Here is a 15,655-nt window from a genome sequence, read left to right on the forward strand (position 1 = left end):
GCTTTTAAACGTTTTATTTATTTTTTTCTTCTTTTTCTTTTTTGTACTGACAGAGAAATGGCGTCGTCGGCACGCCTGCCTGCCCCACCTACTGCTCGCTATATGCTTTTTGCTTTTTTAGTTTTTCCTCCTCGCGTCTGACAGAAAACTAGTGATCACTTGGGTTTCCACCATTCCACTGTCTAATCAACTGCCCATGCGGTTGTGTCGTTGATTAGTCCTGGGCTACAGCCTCTAGGAAAGCAGGAAAAATGGGGCACAATAAAAGAGGTTCTTCTTAACCAGCTAACATACATCATATCTTAAATACATGTGATATACTTCCAATAAATTCTTGTCCGTTYGGGAGTGAACAGCCGCTGTGGTCATCAACACAGTGGTGAGAAGGCAGGAGCCTCTCTCCAGATTCCCATGATGAAGCTCCCATGGGAGGATCCTGTGGTTGGTTTTGCGCTCGCAGCCCAGGGGACTTTAGGCTGGTTGCAGCTTGTCAGCTACGAGGATATTTTGAGCTGAACACTGCCGAGTGACAAAGAAGGGCTAAAGATAGAGAAAAGGCTGGGAAATAGGGAATTCGGACTTGGAAAGGAGCTGCCCGTATTTCATAACGAGCGGCCGTTCCCGTGGGTTTAGCTACAGCCCCAGCTGCAACCCCAGTTTAAGGGCCTAGCGAGAGGCCTGGCCCTTAGCCTGCAATTCAGAACYGTGCCAGGACGGTATCACAGAAATATCACTGTATTGCTAGATTACTTCTTTACTCTTATTTATTGCTCTATTTCAGTTTTTGCTAGAGAGGTGTAGAGTGTGTGGATCTGTAACCAGAACACATGACAGGAGGTTTTCCTGGCCTGTGTTGTGTCCCAGCGCGCGGGTTTATAGGTACCTGCTCAGATCTCAAAAGGAGACCCCACTGCCTTAGTAAAGAGTGAGCATCTCTGTCAGCTTCGTGAAATAGTTTATTTTTCCAGGCTTCATTGTGCAACTCGGGAATCTTTGCCTGCTTTCGCAGGTGATGGGCAGGAGGCGCCACGTGCACCCATTTGCAATTTCACCACCATGGCATTTCAGTCCCGCCTAACAGAGCCAGCCGTCACTGGTCACAGCCGTCACAGACGGCGGTCACTGGTGCGTGTTTGCGGACGCRCTAAGGCGCGTGACGGGCAGGCAGCGCGGAGCGGGGTCAGCGGTGCAGGCTGCAGCAAGCAGCGGGTTGCATCCCGCCTGCGGGGCGCCCCGAGCTCCCTGTGAGCCGCGTGTGCCCCCCCAGGCCTCACCGTGACCGCTGTGAAGGACATGGGCGAGTGGAACCTGGAGGCGGGAGCGCTCGTGCTGGCGGACGGCGGCCTTTGCTGCATCGATGAGTTCAACAGCATCAAGGAGCACGACCGCACCAGCATCCACGAGGCCATGGAGCAACAGACCATCAGCGTGGCCAAGGCAGGGTAAGAGGCACCGCACTCCATGGGACAAAATGGCATAGGGCGTTTCTCCTGCGTTCACAGATCAAGGAGGCCGGAGAGGTGCTGCCCACGTGGATTAAATGCAGCAGCTTTGTGTGCTGGGCTGTGTGGTTTGGTTCTTGGTGGTACTCTCAAACTAGGAGAGCCAGGGTTTCAAAGGGCAGTGCAATGGGCCAGGGACTGCTCACGACCAGAGTAAATACCTGGCCTCTGTGCTGTTTTGTGTTCAGTCTACCGCTGCAGGGAAAGGCATCTTCCCATGTATAAAGACTGTGGGTTTTTAGCTTGTCTTTTAATGGGAGTTGTCCTAATAGTCRTAAGTGAAATGAGGAACTCGGTGACATTTGTGTTGGAGCTCAGAAGCAAGGGCTTCTGTTTGCCCAGAGCTGAGAAACACRGAGTGGCAGTGAAAGAAGACCAGGAGACTTCCAGGCCATGCAGTTTTATCTGCTGGGTGTGCCATGGATRTAAACTCAATTTTTCAGCTTCTTGCTGAAACCTTTTCAAACCAATGCCCGTATTCAAATCTGCATTTTTTTCTTTTCTGCCAGTTTGGTCTTTTAGCTGTATTTTTTTTTTTTCCTGATCAAATGCACCAAATCCTTTGGTGACTAGTGTTACTGAATACCAGCTGCTCCAAAGTATTACCTTTTTCATGTTCCACCTTGTTGCCTTCCTTCCTGTTCTTACCCAGATCACAAGTTTTTGGCTCTTCCTGGTCATGYCATTTTTTATTTTGACAACCTCCATTGAATCTCTCTCTTCGTCCCCTGAGGTTTTATGCCATTTGGGGGATTATTTTGTTTTTTTCTACTCCTCCTTCCTTCTTACCTACCTCTTTCTCCTTGAAAATATTCAGGAATTATTGAATATTCTGCTGGTACCTGTAAAACAGATCTGCTGCAGATCCTTTCCCTAAGCTGTATCAAGAATTTTAGCCATATTGTACTCTATGTTAAAAATGGTCCTGAGTTTTGCCTGAGTTTACCTAAGCATCACATACCCTCTGTGCAGCCTATTAAGATTTTCCTTCTATTCTGGCAACTTCTGGGAAGTGACTGTGTGCTGTCAGTGCCAAAATCTGTAGCCTCAAGAATTTGAAATGAAAGGGAAAAAAAAMCAGAAGAGTAAAATACAAGTAACTGACAGTTTGAATACATAAAATATTTCTACAAATATACTACATAAAGTACTTCCGTACACTCCATGTGAGCAGTTCCATCGAGGCATCATGGAATTTCGGCAGTTGTCTCTTTTGGGACAGACCTGCAGCTGGCTCTGTGGGAGTCTTGTTGTASGTCTAGTCTGTAGCAGAAAACCTGTGGTCCTTGCTCACAACTGCACAAGAGCTCTGGGCTTGAGGCAACAGCTACTGTGGAGGTGACTACAAACAGCCCAGTGCCAATCCAAAGCTGGAGTCCACGCTTCCTGCCGCCCTAACGGGAAGGACTCCTAAAACAAAAATATTTTCCTACATCTTTAAAAAAAAAAAATCTCCCCACATCTAAAAACACATATCAAGATAGCTTAACTAAAAGAGGAAAATAACTGTTTCCCTTAAAAATAGTTGATACAGCTGCCATCATAGTTATGTTGTTCATAACATGCTTAGGCAAATTAGTAAAACATACATATATACCACAATTTATTTTCTTAAGATGTGAATTAAGTTAACCTATTACTTTCCATCATAAAAAAAATATTTTTATGCTATATAAATCAGCAAAATAACATTTATTTCTGAAATGCTGTGTTGGTTTTGCAACAGCTGAAGACTTAGCTGTATATATAGAGAGAGACTACTCATGGATATATTACCTATTTTGTTACTTTTGGTGTCTTGATCATAGTTTTTCTATCTAGTTGCTATTCCTCAACTGAGAAATACTTCCCATGTGTGTRTATGTATAATAAGTGTATGTGTTGTTAGCTCTGTATTGTCTTTCAAGACCAGTTGAGCTCTCTAAAGCACAAAAAAAGGGATCATTGTGGTTATGCTTCAAAAGAATAACCTATACCCAATTTAATTCAGCTGTAATGTCTGTAATGCTTTTCTCTAGCTTGGTGTGCAAGCTTAATACAAGGACAACTATATTGGCTGCAACAAATCCCAAAGGACACTATGACCCTAATGAATCTGTCTCGGTCAACATAGCCCTTGGCAGCCCTCTGCTGAGCAGGTTTGACCTGGTCTTAGTACTGYTAGATACAAAGAATGAAGAATGGGACCGCATCATTTCTTCCTTCATCTTGGAAAATAAAGGTAAGACTGATCTTCTAAATTTATATACATATAGTTTCAAATTTTGCCCACTTAGAGTTTAGTTCATTGCAGTCTTTCACCCTAATCAGTGTTTACCTGTTCACTGTGGTAGTTGCTTGTCCTCCCAGTAGGAATGGGGTAGAGCTTGCTAACAAATTAGCAGGGGTGAGGTGTGAACACGCAACCACCTGTATTCCCTGATCACAGGCAGCAGGTTTCAGCCCAGAGGGGTCAGTAAGTGAATGGTTTCCATCTTGCCTTTGTGTTGCTTAATGGGCAGATCCTACTCAATACAGCTTCACACACCAGTAATGGGAACTTAGCTAATTTAGGCAGATCAAAACATATGAGCCATATGTGATGCAGGGCTTGAGAAGTAGCCCTCCGTATGTGGAGGTGTGTGCTCTGGAAACAGGGCAAGCAGCTCAGTTTGGTTGTAACCAACCCCTTCTCCAGGCCTTTAAGCAATGGGACGCTGTTCCCCATGAGAGAAGAAGCACTTAGGGAGAACTTCAGCTTGCCTCCTCCCTTCCAGAAATGTTTGCCTGCAAAAGGAATGAGATAAAGCTCAGAATATGGCAGGTAGCTATTGTCTCCTACAGTGTAGGTAAAGCAGTTAGAGGAGGTACATGTGTATGATGTGATATTTCACATCTCAGAGAACTTCCCAGCGGTGAATCTGACAGCAGCTCTACTGAAGTTACTGGGGCCTTTACCCCAGGCTTTGCTGCGAGGATWTGGATGGCGTGTAAGATTTCACACTGGGATTTCACAGAATCACGGAATCACAGAATGGTTGAGGTTGGAAGGGACTTCAGCGGTCATCTAGTCCAACCCCCGTGCTCACACAGGGTCACCTACAGCACGTGGCACAGGGCTGCGTCCAAGSGGGTTTTGAAGCTCTCCAGAGAAGGAGACTCCACAACCTCCCTGGGCAGCCTGTKCCAGGGCTCTGTCACCCTCACTGTYAAGAARTGTTTCCTTAAGTTCCTGTGGAACTTTTGGTGCCTCAGCTTGTGGCCGTTTCCTCTAGTCCTATCRCTGTCCACCACTGAAAAGAGGYCGMCCCCTCCTCCTCACTGCCTCCCTTGAGGTATTTATASACRCTGATCAGGTCCCCCCTCAGCCTYCTCTTCTCCAGGCTGAACAGRCCCAGCTCYCTCAGCCTTTGCTCATAKGGCAGATGTTCCAGGCCCCTGATCATCCTGGTAGCCCTGCGCTGGACTCTCTCCAGCAGCTCCACATCCCTCTTGTCCTGGGSAGCCCAGAACTAGACAGGATTTCACTCAAGTCCCTGAGGACTGAGGTGCAGACAACCTAGTGCAGCCCCAAAATAGAGTAAAGCACCTTTTTATATTTGCCTGTTTAACAGGAACTGTCAGGCAAAAGCTTCATGTCTGTGATTGTAATAAAATTACTGAGTAGGGAAGTCGCCCTGCAGGTTTCCCAAGCAAATCAGAGAAGCTGTGGAGCATGGAGAAGATGAAAACCTACTTCTGCCTCATAAAGAGCCTGCAGCCGAAGCTGTGTGAGGAGAGCCACGCGGTCCTGGTGCGCTACTACCAGCGGCAGCGGCAGAGCGGCGGCCGCAGCGCCGCCCGCACCACCGTGCGCCTGCTGGAGAGCCTCGTGCGCCTCGCCGAAGGTGACATCTCGCTAGAGCTTGGATCAGATGGGCTAAAGCTTGGGACAGATGGACTAGAGCTTGGGACAGATGGACTAGAGCTCAGATCACATGGGCTAGAGCTCGGATCTTATGAGCTAGAGCAGCGTCGCAGCTGCAGAGATGGGGAAGGTGAAACTTGGTGGTGTTTCCTCTATTGAAGGAGGCTGAGGGTTGGAGTTGGGGGAAAGGGTGTCGTTTTTGCATGATCAACATCAGTTTTAATTCTGAAGTTCTTACACCCATGATACAAACTAAAGCCACGGGAAGAAATTAGATTTGAGGAAAAAGTCTCATAAGTTACGTGTCTTTGTTAAAAAAAATCTTGGGATTTGTTTTACTCCATCTGATTCCAGGGTTCCCATCCTATTCTGCCTGAGTAAAGGGGTTAAGTATTTGATTCCATCCTAGAATTAATATAATTTCAAAAATAACATATTTTTGTTTCCTTTACTCTTAATCTAGTCTCTATGGTACAATATCTTAGCATGGTTGTGTCTTTTAAGATGACATGTCACAGAATCACACAAATATCAGGTATTTTCACTGAGAATTTAAAAGAACAAACTGCAATTATATGTAACAAATTACAAATAGTCTTTATGCTTTTTACACCAATCAGCAATGTAGCACTTTCTGCAGCAGATGATTATGTTTTGGTCTCCATTTTGGGGAGGAGCTTATTTTGATAAAAGGCATTTCATACCTCCGTAGAGATGCACTTGGTATTCATATGCTAAAGCTTCTTCCATTCATGTGTGTTTACATGATTGCAGTTTCCAGCAGCATTTTGTTTTTTTCAAATATTATATAAAAGGCACTAATTAAGCTGCCTTTCTCTTTTGGTAAAAGAAGATGTTCTTTTTCTTGTATGTTCTTACAGTCAATTTAGATAGCCTCATGTGGTAAATTATTAGCATGGTAGCCATTTACAAACAGCAGTTTTATCTTGGGGCCTTAGGAGAGGGAAGTTAGACAAAAATTTTCTAGAGAAAAATGTGTTTAAATAGTACTGAATTTTTGACACAAACCAATTAATGAAAATCAAATCTTTTCTGACTTATGATGAAAAATAGACTTAATTTTTGACTTACTGTGGTTACATCTACCTATGTAGGTAGGTGTACTTTATGTAATGCTCCTTAGTGCCCTATCCAACACTTCACACTTTGCAACTCTTGCACTTTGAGTATCTTTATTCAAGCCCTGTCAAGCTGTCATTGTAACTATAATCCAGAACTCACATTACATACTTGATTAGTAAAACTAGGCCTTCCAGTTCCTGTGGAAAACTGACACTAAAGTCAAGAGAATTATATTAGTGTTTAAATTAGTCCCACGCAAAAGCGGCTGACAAGCTGAAGAAATCCGAAGAAACATCCTGTCCTTTCTAGTACAAAAAGAAAGAAAAGAGACTTTTTGCCTGTGGTAGTGCGTGTTTTCATGGCCTGTTTATTTCTGCCAGCTCACGCCCGGCTGATGTTCAGGGATACGGTGACTTTGGAGGATGCCGTGACCGTGGTGTCGGTGATGGAATCTTCCATGCAGGTAAGGCTTCCTGCAGGAACTGCTGCCGAGCCGGGCTAAGGGACCCGGGTCATCCTGCGGCTCYGTGCCAGCTCCCTTCACCTCTTGGAAGGTGATTTCAGGAAATTAAGCTGTCAGAGACTTCAAGGAGGTGTTTTTAGTCCGTCTTGATTAAAATCCTTAAATATTGATTATGCCAACAAATCTAGGTAGGYAGTAGATAAAGGATGGGCACCTGTATTTTTACAGCACTTTTTGTTCCAGCTGAAGWCTTGGTGTGTTCTCAGGTTTTTGTTGCATTTTAAAGACTTTCTGACCCAGAAACTGTGTCTATGTGGCCATTGGGTCTAATAGCCTCTGGGTCTAATAGCCTCTAACGGATTTTTCTCCCATGATATTACCTTGTCCCTTATTAATCAGATATGAGGGAACCAAATTTTTTTTTTTGAGAAAGTTTCAGAATAGTTGCAAAGTGCTACACTTTATTTTGCCATTAGATCMTTTTAAATTATATTGATAGTGATCCTGAAACTCTCAGAACTTTTAGAAGGCTAATTTTACTTTTGAACTTTAGAAGTTGAAAACACTGATGATAACAAAAGAGCAACATGCTTAGAATGAATCAATAGAATTGACTTTGGTATATTCTCTTTTTTTTATAGAAAGGTTGAACATCATATAGGCACTGAACTTCAGGTAGAATGCTTTTAAGGGAGATAAATCTTTATGCTTCAAAGTAGAAAAATTACCATAAGCAGGTTATCCAAAGTTTTCTGCAGGAGATTTTTAGCACTTCTGAAGTATTTGGCTGTGGCTCTTTCAGAGATTGTGTACTCCACTGAATGATGCACAACGTTATTTCCTGAATGTATTCATATTAAAGCAATTTCATTTAGTTCCTGTTAGGCTGAAGCACCTCAAGGACTTTGCAGGAGCAGAGTCTGCTCTCCTCTCTGAGACGGAGCTCCCCAGGGTAGACATGCAAAGCTTCRGCTCACACAGAGGCCACAGGAACTGCCTTTTTCTTTCAACAAATGAGACACTAATTGCAGTATGTGGCACTGGTAATCTGCTCCAGTGTTGTCAATGGAGTTTGTCTCAGAAATATTACAGATTATTTTGCTGTCTGCTGCAGTTCATCCTGTGCTGTTTGAGAGAGTTAAGCTCTCCAATGACAGTACTGCATCCGAGTTGAAGTGGGAAGCTACAGCACATAATATATCCCCCTGAAACTGCAGAAGGCATTACAGAAGTGTTAATTAACTATAATTAAGGCCAGATTGGAATTTGATGGGACACTGGTTTCAAAGCAGTATGGTTTTGGATATAAGATACCTGAAATATTAGATTTTTTTTCATAACAGCTCAGTGGAAGCTAATGAATGTATATTCTGTGTGTCCKTGCCTCATAAACATTAATAAATGTAAAGTGGTAGTTGTTTTAACTGTAGGTCACTTTTTCGTATTTGTAGAGAACTACCACTCAAGACACTAATTTGTGTGATGAGCTTCCCTCTAATAAAAGTCAGTGGGAAATCTGCATGAATTATGACTGCAGAAGCACCGGGTTTACTCCACTGTCCGCTTCTACGAGCAAGGAGGCAAATGTGTTTCATCTTTGCTAAGAATCTGCAAATTTGAACTTTGCTTAACTTGAGGCATATTTAACTGCTGCAAAACATAAATTATTCCCAGAAAGGGTTTCTTTTTGAAGGAGATGGTTCTGTTTAAAACTCTCCTAGTTGCAGTGTTGTAGAATCATCACTGCCCACTGCACTGGACACTGAATCAGAATCACAGACTCCTTCAGGTTGGGAGGGACCTCTGGAGATCACCTAGTGCAACCCCCTGCACACGCCTCCCTCATATTTTATACTCTGCCTCCAAATTTTTATTTTTTCTTAAGCCTCCATTTGACTAGAATTTCCTCTCTTTTTTTTTTTTTTCCCCCTATGGTTCCTTGAGGCTTCACTTGATCTTTTCTTCGCCCCACATTCTCCTTGTCAGTTGTTGTCTTCCTTCTTCTCCTGGTCATATTTTCATCCTTGTTTTATTCCCCTTCCATTCCTTCTTTTATGCTTTTYTTCGCCCATGTTTACTCCCCTCATGCACTTTTAACTCTTCCTTTGTGCTAACTTAAATGAAACTAAYTGTGGTGTTAAAATAAAGCACTAAAACATCAAGGAGAGCGAGGCGTAAAGGAACCCCTTCAGGATTCTCGAGATGCCTCAAGGTCAGCAGAGGATCCGTATGTTTTGCGCTGGGTCCTCCCCTCGCAGGCTCACAGCGCTCAGCACAGAAGCAGCTCTTCCACGTCAGGGTCTTGGCGCGTGTTCCTCCCTACGTGCCCTTCAGCTGCTCTTCTGACGACAGAAGGGTCACACGTTGCTGGGGCCTTCTCTGGAGTCTGTCCCTTGTGTGCGGGCATATTAGAAGTGTCCTTCATTCATTCATCTGCACGTGGTCCCGATGAAGTGATGGATGGTGGTGTCCTATCATGGTGACTTACAGCTGCCACATGCAAGACTGCGTCGAGGAGAAGTTGTCCCCTGGACAGTGGTACCTCCCCGTGGAGCCTCACGAGAGACGTCGGGACCCCAATTTGGAGTAGGGGCACTTGGACGCCTGTTGCCTGCAGTTACCCCCACGGCCCGTGCTCCCATTTACAGGTGTATCACCCAGGACACCCTTTGTTGGACTGGCCTGCTCTGGAGCACAGGAACCAGCACCCGGAGTCACGGATAAGACGTGACTCTGCGTGGCACCCTCCRGCTCTCCTAACAGGGGACCAGACTGAACTGCAGTCTCCCCCACTTCATTAACTGCACTCGCTGCTTCCCARAAGAGATAAGGCAGGGGGGTCCTACAACAGCCCTTTCCATCACTACAGATTAATGCATTTAAGATGTGGAACGGTTCTGTCATATCCTTCAGTGACATGATCACATGGGAAAAAAAAAGGATCATTTAAATGGGCTGCATGAGGGATTACACAGGCAGCCTCAGTATTAGCACTCAGGAGTTTCAGAAGGCTAAGCTTAGCCACCTGGATGATATTCTTTCATTGAGAGATTTTTTAATATGAAATTTTAAAAATAGAAAAACACATTTCCACATACAGCATCACAGACCTAGAGAGTCACTGCACCTTGGTCTTCCTCGTGGTCCTTGATGTGCATCCTGTTCATTATTTGTAGTGAGCTTTATAGATCTGTGAATCTTTAAAAATCTGTGGCAGAATAAGGGTTTTGTTTTCTCAAAAGAACAATTAACTACAGAGATTTATAGAATATTTGTTGTAGAAAAAAAAAAGAAAAAAAAAGTCATGTGCAGGTGCTCAGTTCCAAACAAAAAAACTCTGTTCCAAAATTTCTCACAGGAGGCAGAGAAACTGTCCCAGATTAAAGTCACTGGCACTCTGGAAGTATTCCTGAATAGCTAGAGTTATTCCAGAAATATTTTTGCCAGCCTATTTCCCTGGTGTTGACAGCCCCAATACTCAGGTGGGTCCATTTAAATAATTAGAAGAAGCTAATGAAAGACTATAGCAGTCCACCCTGCTTTTGTTATAGAAGGTACTCACATGGCAGAAATCTTACTTCTAATACCTAGTTTCTCAATGATGCTCTCAAGCCTTAGGTGGACATCCCGTGTTTTGTATAAACCTACAAAAAGTAGCAGCAAACTGCAGGTTTGATCAGGGAGCTGCTTTCTGTGTATGGTCAATTTTGCCCAGGTGAGCAGAGCTACTGGGCCTCTTTAGCTAGTATGCAGTAAATATTGGCTACCTCAAGTTTTAAAATGTCKCGGGGTGCATTTTGTATAAGTTTTCTCTGCTGTTTAATCTGATTCTGAATGACCAAGTTTCCTTCTCCCTGTCCCTTCTGGCGGCGCAGGGAGGAGCCCTGCTCGGAGGCATCAATGCCCTGCACACGTCCTTCCCGGAAAACCCGACGGCCCAGTACCGGGTCCAGTGCCAGCTCATCCTGGAGCAACTGGAGCTGCCCGACCTTCTGCACAAGGAGCTGCAAAGACTCGACAGGTAATGAGATGCACAGCAGCAAAATCATTTAGCAGAGAAAAAGAGTTATTTGACAATAATACCTGGAGAGAGTCTAAAAATAGAATCTGATACTGGGAAAGGGCTTATCCTTTAGAGGACGGGAATAAGCAGGGAGATTGTTTTGAAGTGGTAGTCTGAGCATAACAAGATCATTTTTCACTCTGGGTTATAGAATTTACCAACAACTGAAGAATGTTTTATTGAGTTCCCAACTCAGGTCTCATTTCTGTGGCCTGTTAAGTTTCAGCTGAGCTTATTAGGGCCGAAATGGCAGATKGGGTACCCGAGAACATCATTTCATATCGCCTCTCATTCCTTGCATGGTAAAATAGAGCAGATCTGCTTTACATTTTTAAGCTTTCTTTTGCACTGGTTTATCATTGTCCTTGCCTTTCCATTAATGGAAAATATAAGCTTGAATCAAAGTTCTGTTCTTCTGGGTGATTTATCATTTTAACATGCAGGAATTTTCACTGACTCTTCTCTAGTTTCAGGTCACTCCTATAATCTTTGGGAAGTCTATTTCTGTTAATAGAAAACTTCTTTTAACTTGCTAACACTGAGAGAAGAGCAGTAGGATTGGAAGGAAATAAGATAAAAAAATAACATTTATTTCCTCAAATGAGATTAAGCCCTAAAGAAACTGATTCTTTCTTATTGTTAAAGGAAGATAAAAGACTGATGTTATTAAAGCTAAAGGAATGACAGCCGCTGGGAAAATACTTTTTTTTTTCCTTGAAATACTTTTAGATCTGTTTTATAATTCATAGTAAGGACATCCTAAATAAGCAGAGAGGCGAAAGAGGCAGATGTAGGTCAGGTATCTCCAACAGACAGACCAAAGCTAGTTTTAAAGCAGAGGTGTGTTCCTAAAGGATCATAGAAATGTAGGGTGGGGAGGAAGATCAAATGAAAAGACCGGATCAGGTCTGTCCTTGACCTTCTTGGCAGGGACTTGCTTATCTGCTCCTAAGGCCCTCTAATGAAGGAGGTTTCCCATGGCCACTGGATATTCCTTCCGTTACTGCTCCATCCTAATACTCCAAAAGGTTTTGCYCGTATGCCCCTGTGCTGCAAATGAAGCTGATTTCTTCTTCTGCCTCCCCAAGCAGCTTAGAGAATACTCAGTGTCCTCTTTAAAACAACCAGTTCTGTGTTAGGCTTGTCACAGGCCTTCCTCTTAAACCTTAGTTTTCAGGTTTTCATAAACCTGAAAAATTCCACAGGAAKTTTCAGTATTTTCATAAACAAGCATGGATCTTTCAGCCATTCTTAGTGAGTCTGACCGTTCCTATCCATCATAAATTTACGTGTTTTCTGTTTGAACAAACTTAGAAAGAAAGGATGCTAATGATCCTGGGAGCTACCTGGMAATGCAAGGTGTTCTCTGTCACATAACAAAGCAGTGCACGTGAGTCATGGCACCGTGTGCTGGAAGGCTCCTGGGATGCGGGAAAACATGCTGCTTTTCACTCATGGCTAGAATCACTACTCAGCAAACGCAGAAGAATGCARTATCCTTTGGAAGAGGGTATCTTTAGGGACAGTAGGCAGAATATAACCCATACCAAGAAAGAAGGGAACTAATCCATTTATCGTTCTGGAGAGCCCCAAGAATATTGATGGGAACGGACAGCGGGTGACCTGGGAGGCTTTTTCTCTGCTACATGGGGGTTTTGTGGATGACCTGGGATGCTTTCTGTCTATTACATGGGGGTTTTCATATGCTGGCACTGTAGTGGTTTTGAGAGAAGCCCACCAGCAGCCACTCCTGCAGGTAATAGGCTTTCCATGGTGGCAACTCTGCTGAGAGTTGGCCCTGCTCATGGTAAATCTGTGTGGTTCTCTACTCCAGGAGATACGCTGACAGAATATATAGTAGCTGTKGGACTTTAGCAGTGGTTGTCATTAATACAATGCTGGTTTTAGCTTGGTTTCCCACAGAAATGAAGTTTAGGTAATTGCTGTCTCTGTCCATGTGCCTGTCTCCTACTGGGGACACTGAATTCTGCCTCTTGCTATAGAAGGTGCTGAAAGATCAAAATGAGGTCAGAATTTGCTACACCAGCTTTCATAGAAAGTCTCATGTAAGACAATAATTCAAGGACATAGCCTAAATAATTGGTGGCTTTTCTGCATTCATGYACATTAAGTATTGCTATGACAAYAGAARAAGGAAAAAAAAAAGGAAAAATGAAATGCTAATACTATTGATTGATTTATTTTTCATTCCGTAGATTACAGAAAGAAGACTCCTGCCAGCAACAGCCTGAAGAGACAAGTTTCTGCAGGACTCCAAGATCCTTGAGCAAGGATGCGTTTGGGGAGCCAGAGCAAGTGTGTCAGGCAGGACCTTCAGACCAGCAAGAGAAGCCACAGTCTTCCTTGGCCAAAGGCAACTGTGGAGGGGCTACCCACGCAGAACCCTTGTGCAACCCGGCATGTGGTAGTGACAGAAACACAGACCAGCTGCTTAGGCAGAGTAAGAAAGGGGGTGATGGCAGCCTGGCCTGGTTTGACAGCTTGGAGGAGAACAACAACGATGCAGAAGGAACGTTTCWGGAAGAGTCTCCGGTGCTCCAGACAGCTCCAGGTGACTTGGCTTCAAAACCCCTGAGGGAAAAATCCTGCTCAGGAGAAAGAAATGCCTCAATACCAAGCAATGGGGGTGGAACGAGAGGACCACTAGCAACTGTGCATCTCCCTGCTCCTTCGGAACAAGACAAAGTTCCCAAGATAAGCAGGAAAAGGAGTGAAGAACATGAATATTTTTCTGCAGAAGCAAGTACTGAATCCCCAGCGTCTCCCCGGGCGAGKGTGCAGGACTCGGTTGTTACGCAGCATGTGTCTAAGAGGTGGCAGAGGCTGCACACAGAGAGATCACGTGGATTCTTCACGAGCACACAGGACCCCGAGGCCACAGAACTTCCTTCACTCTTGTCTGCATCTGGTCTGCTAGATCTTTCAGGTGACGTGGATCCTGTGTTAGAGGAGGACAAGAACAGCAAATCTGTAACAGCAAAGAAGGCAGTAATTTCTCTGAGAAAACGAAATAAAGAACAAGCAGTGAAGGAAGCAAAGGTAGTAGGTTCCTGTGAGCCAGCAGTCATGGACAGTGAAGGACCTCCAGCAGCTAAACTAGCTAAATTTTCTTTCAGACCAAGGACAAAACTTGGTCATTCCTCTGAGAAGGAGTTCAGGCTTTTACAGAATGAAGCTGTTAAGCCTGGAGAGCAGCTCCAAGGAGAGCATCTGGTGGAAGAASATGGCTCCTCCGAGAAATGCAAAACAAAGTCAACTTGCTTAGGAGAAAATAATTTGGAAAAGGGGCCCCCTGGTAATGCTGGGAAAGGGGAGCAGCAGAGTGAGGCCCTAGCAAAAGAGAGGGGAGGAAGAGCAGYGACACACTCGGGTGTCAGTGTTGGTGCTGCGTCACTTCCACCCACTGAAGAGAAGAGGGAGGGAGCGGAGCAGGTTGGTGGCTCGAGCACAGGGCAAGTGGGTCCCAGCACGTGGGCTAAACTGTGCCGGTTCTCCTTCGCATCACGCCCCGAGCCAAAATCAGAGAGTGCCCCTGCAGCGGCGAGTGGCAGTAACAGCAAGGGGAGCCACAGCCCCTTGCTGAAGGTGCACGTGAGCAATCCTGGCAAAAGGAAGAGCTTTGCCCTGGGAAACGCCAGCGACRCCAGCGCGCTCACACGGAAACCCCTCTTCTCAATAGCGGAGCTAGATGATGCCACCTTAGATTTTGATTGGGATGAAGAGGTTAGGAAACATCCAAGATCATAGCATGTATTTTTTCTGAATTACATTACACGTCATTTTTTCTGTATCTCTATCCTTCTGTCCATTGTATCAACAGCATCAAGAGTATACAAAGCATTTAAAAAAGAATCTATCTGGGACCTCTATATAAACGAACATGTACTTTACATGAACTAAGGACTGTTTATACTGCAAGCCTAATGTGATTTTTAGTTTTCTGAATTACTCCCYGAACTGCTTATGTGAGGTGCCTGTTTTGATTGCGCTGATGTAACCCGAAGGCTCCTGCGTTTTGTTCACATATGCAGAGRTCGGTGAAGCTTGCGAAGAGCACCTGTAAGAGACTGTTATCCTTGATTTCATGTAGCAGTAGGAACTGTGCCTGATCCARTTGGCCTTCTGAGGGATCACGCCGCTTCAGAAAAGCAGTGTCGCTAAAGCTCTGTCATTATAGTTTGCTTCTCTGTGCACGCCTTTTCTGTCAGTGAKCAAACCTGTGATTTTTCATCATGTTCTGGTTGATTATCAATATCATGAGAATCCTGCTGCACTTCCTATAACTGTGTTCCTCATCCCACTGTTGATGTTGAGGATCTAGGGCTTTTTGCTTCTGTTTTTTGATTCTGTCTGTGATTTTAAATACACTGGTTCRGGTATCTGTGCCTGTATTTTGATCCTTTTCAAAACCCAACTCTATAATACAGTTCTTCACTGCAGAAAGAGAGAACAAAATGCAGGTGATTGAACAGGAATCCTCAGTAGCCAAGGTAACTTAAATGCAGGCATTAAGCACTGACATTAAAGTTACCCTGAAAACCTAACAGCACTGTGAAAAGCTCCCATAATGTAGCTTGGTTCTGACTCAGACAATGTTGACTGCAATATTTTAATTATGATTAGTGTTTCAGTTATTT

General features: G+C 44.2%; 1 protein-coding gene across 1 annotated transcript in view; it reads left to right on the top strand.

Moving 5' to 3' along the window:
• Nucleotides 1–15,397, top strand: part of MCM9 (minichromosome maintenance 9 homologous recombination repair factor) — a gene marked incomplete at its 5' end in the record, with an annotated part of 38,022 nt that extends 22,625 nt beyond the window's left edge. The window contains 6 exons of the mRNA XM_026041846.1: nt 1,268–1,442; nt 3,521–3,723; nt 5,165–5,368; nt 6,852–6,934; nt 10,810–10,955; nt 13,214–15,397. Coding sequence (XP_025897631.1) covers nt 1,268–1,442; nt 3,521–3,723; nt 5,165–5,368; nt 6,852–6,934; nt 10,810–10,955; nt 13,214–14,765 — 2,363 coding nt within the window. The remainder of the gene's footprint in view (nt 1–1,267; nt 1,443–3,520; nt 3,724–5,164; nt 5,369–6,851; nt 6,935–10,809; nt 10,956–13,213) is intronic.
• Nucleotides 15,398–15,655: the final 258 nt, after the last annotated feature.

This window comes from Nothoprocta perdicaria, unplaced genomic scaffold (genome assembly GCF_003342845.1).
Source record: "Nothoprocta perdicaria isolate Ctin4 unplaced genomic scaffold, notPer1 scaffold_296, whole genome shotgun sequence".
In the NCBI taxonomy this organism is placed as follows: domain Eukaryota; kingdom Metazoa; phylum Chordata; class Aves; order Tinamiformes; family Tinamidae; genus Nothoprocta; species Nothoprocta perdicaria.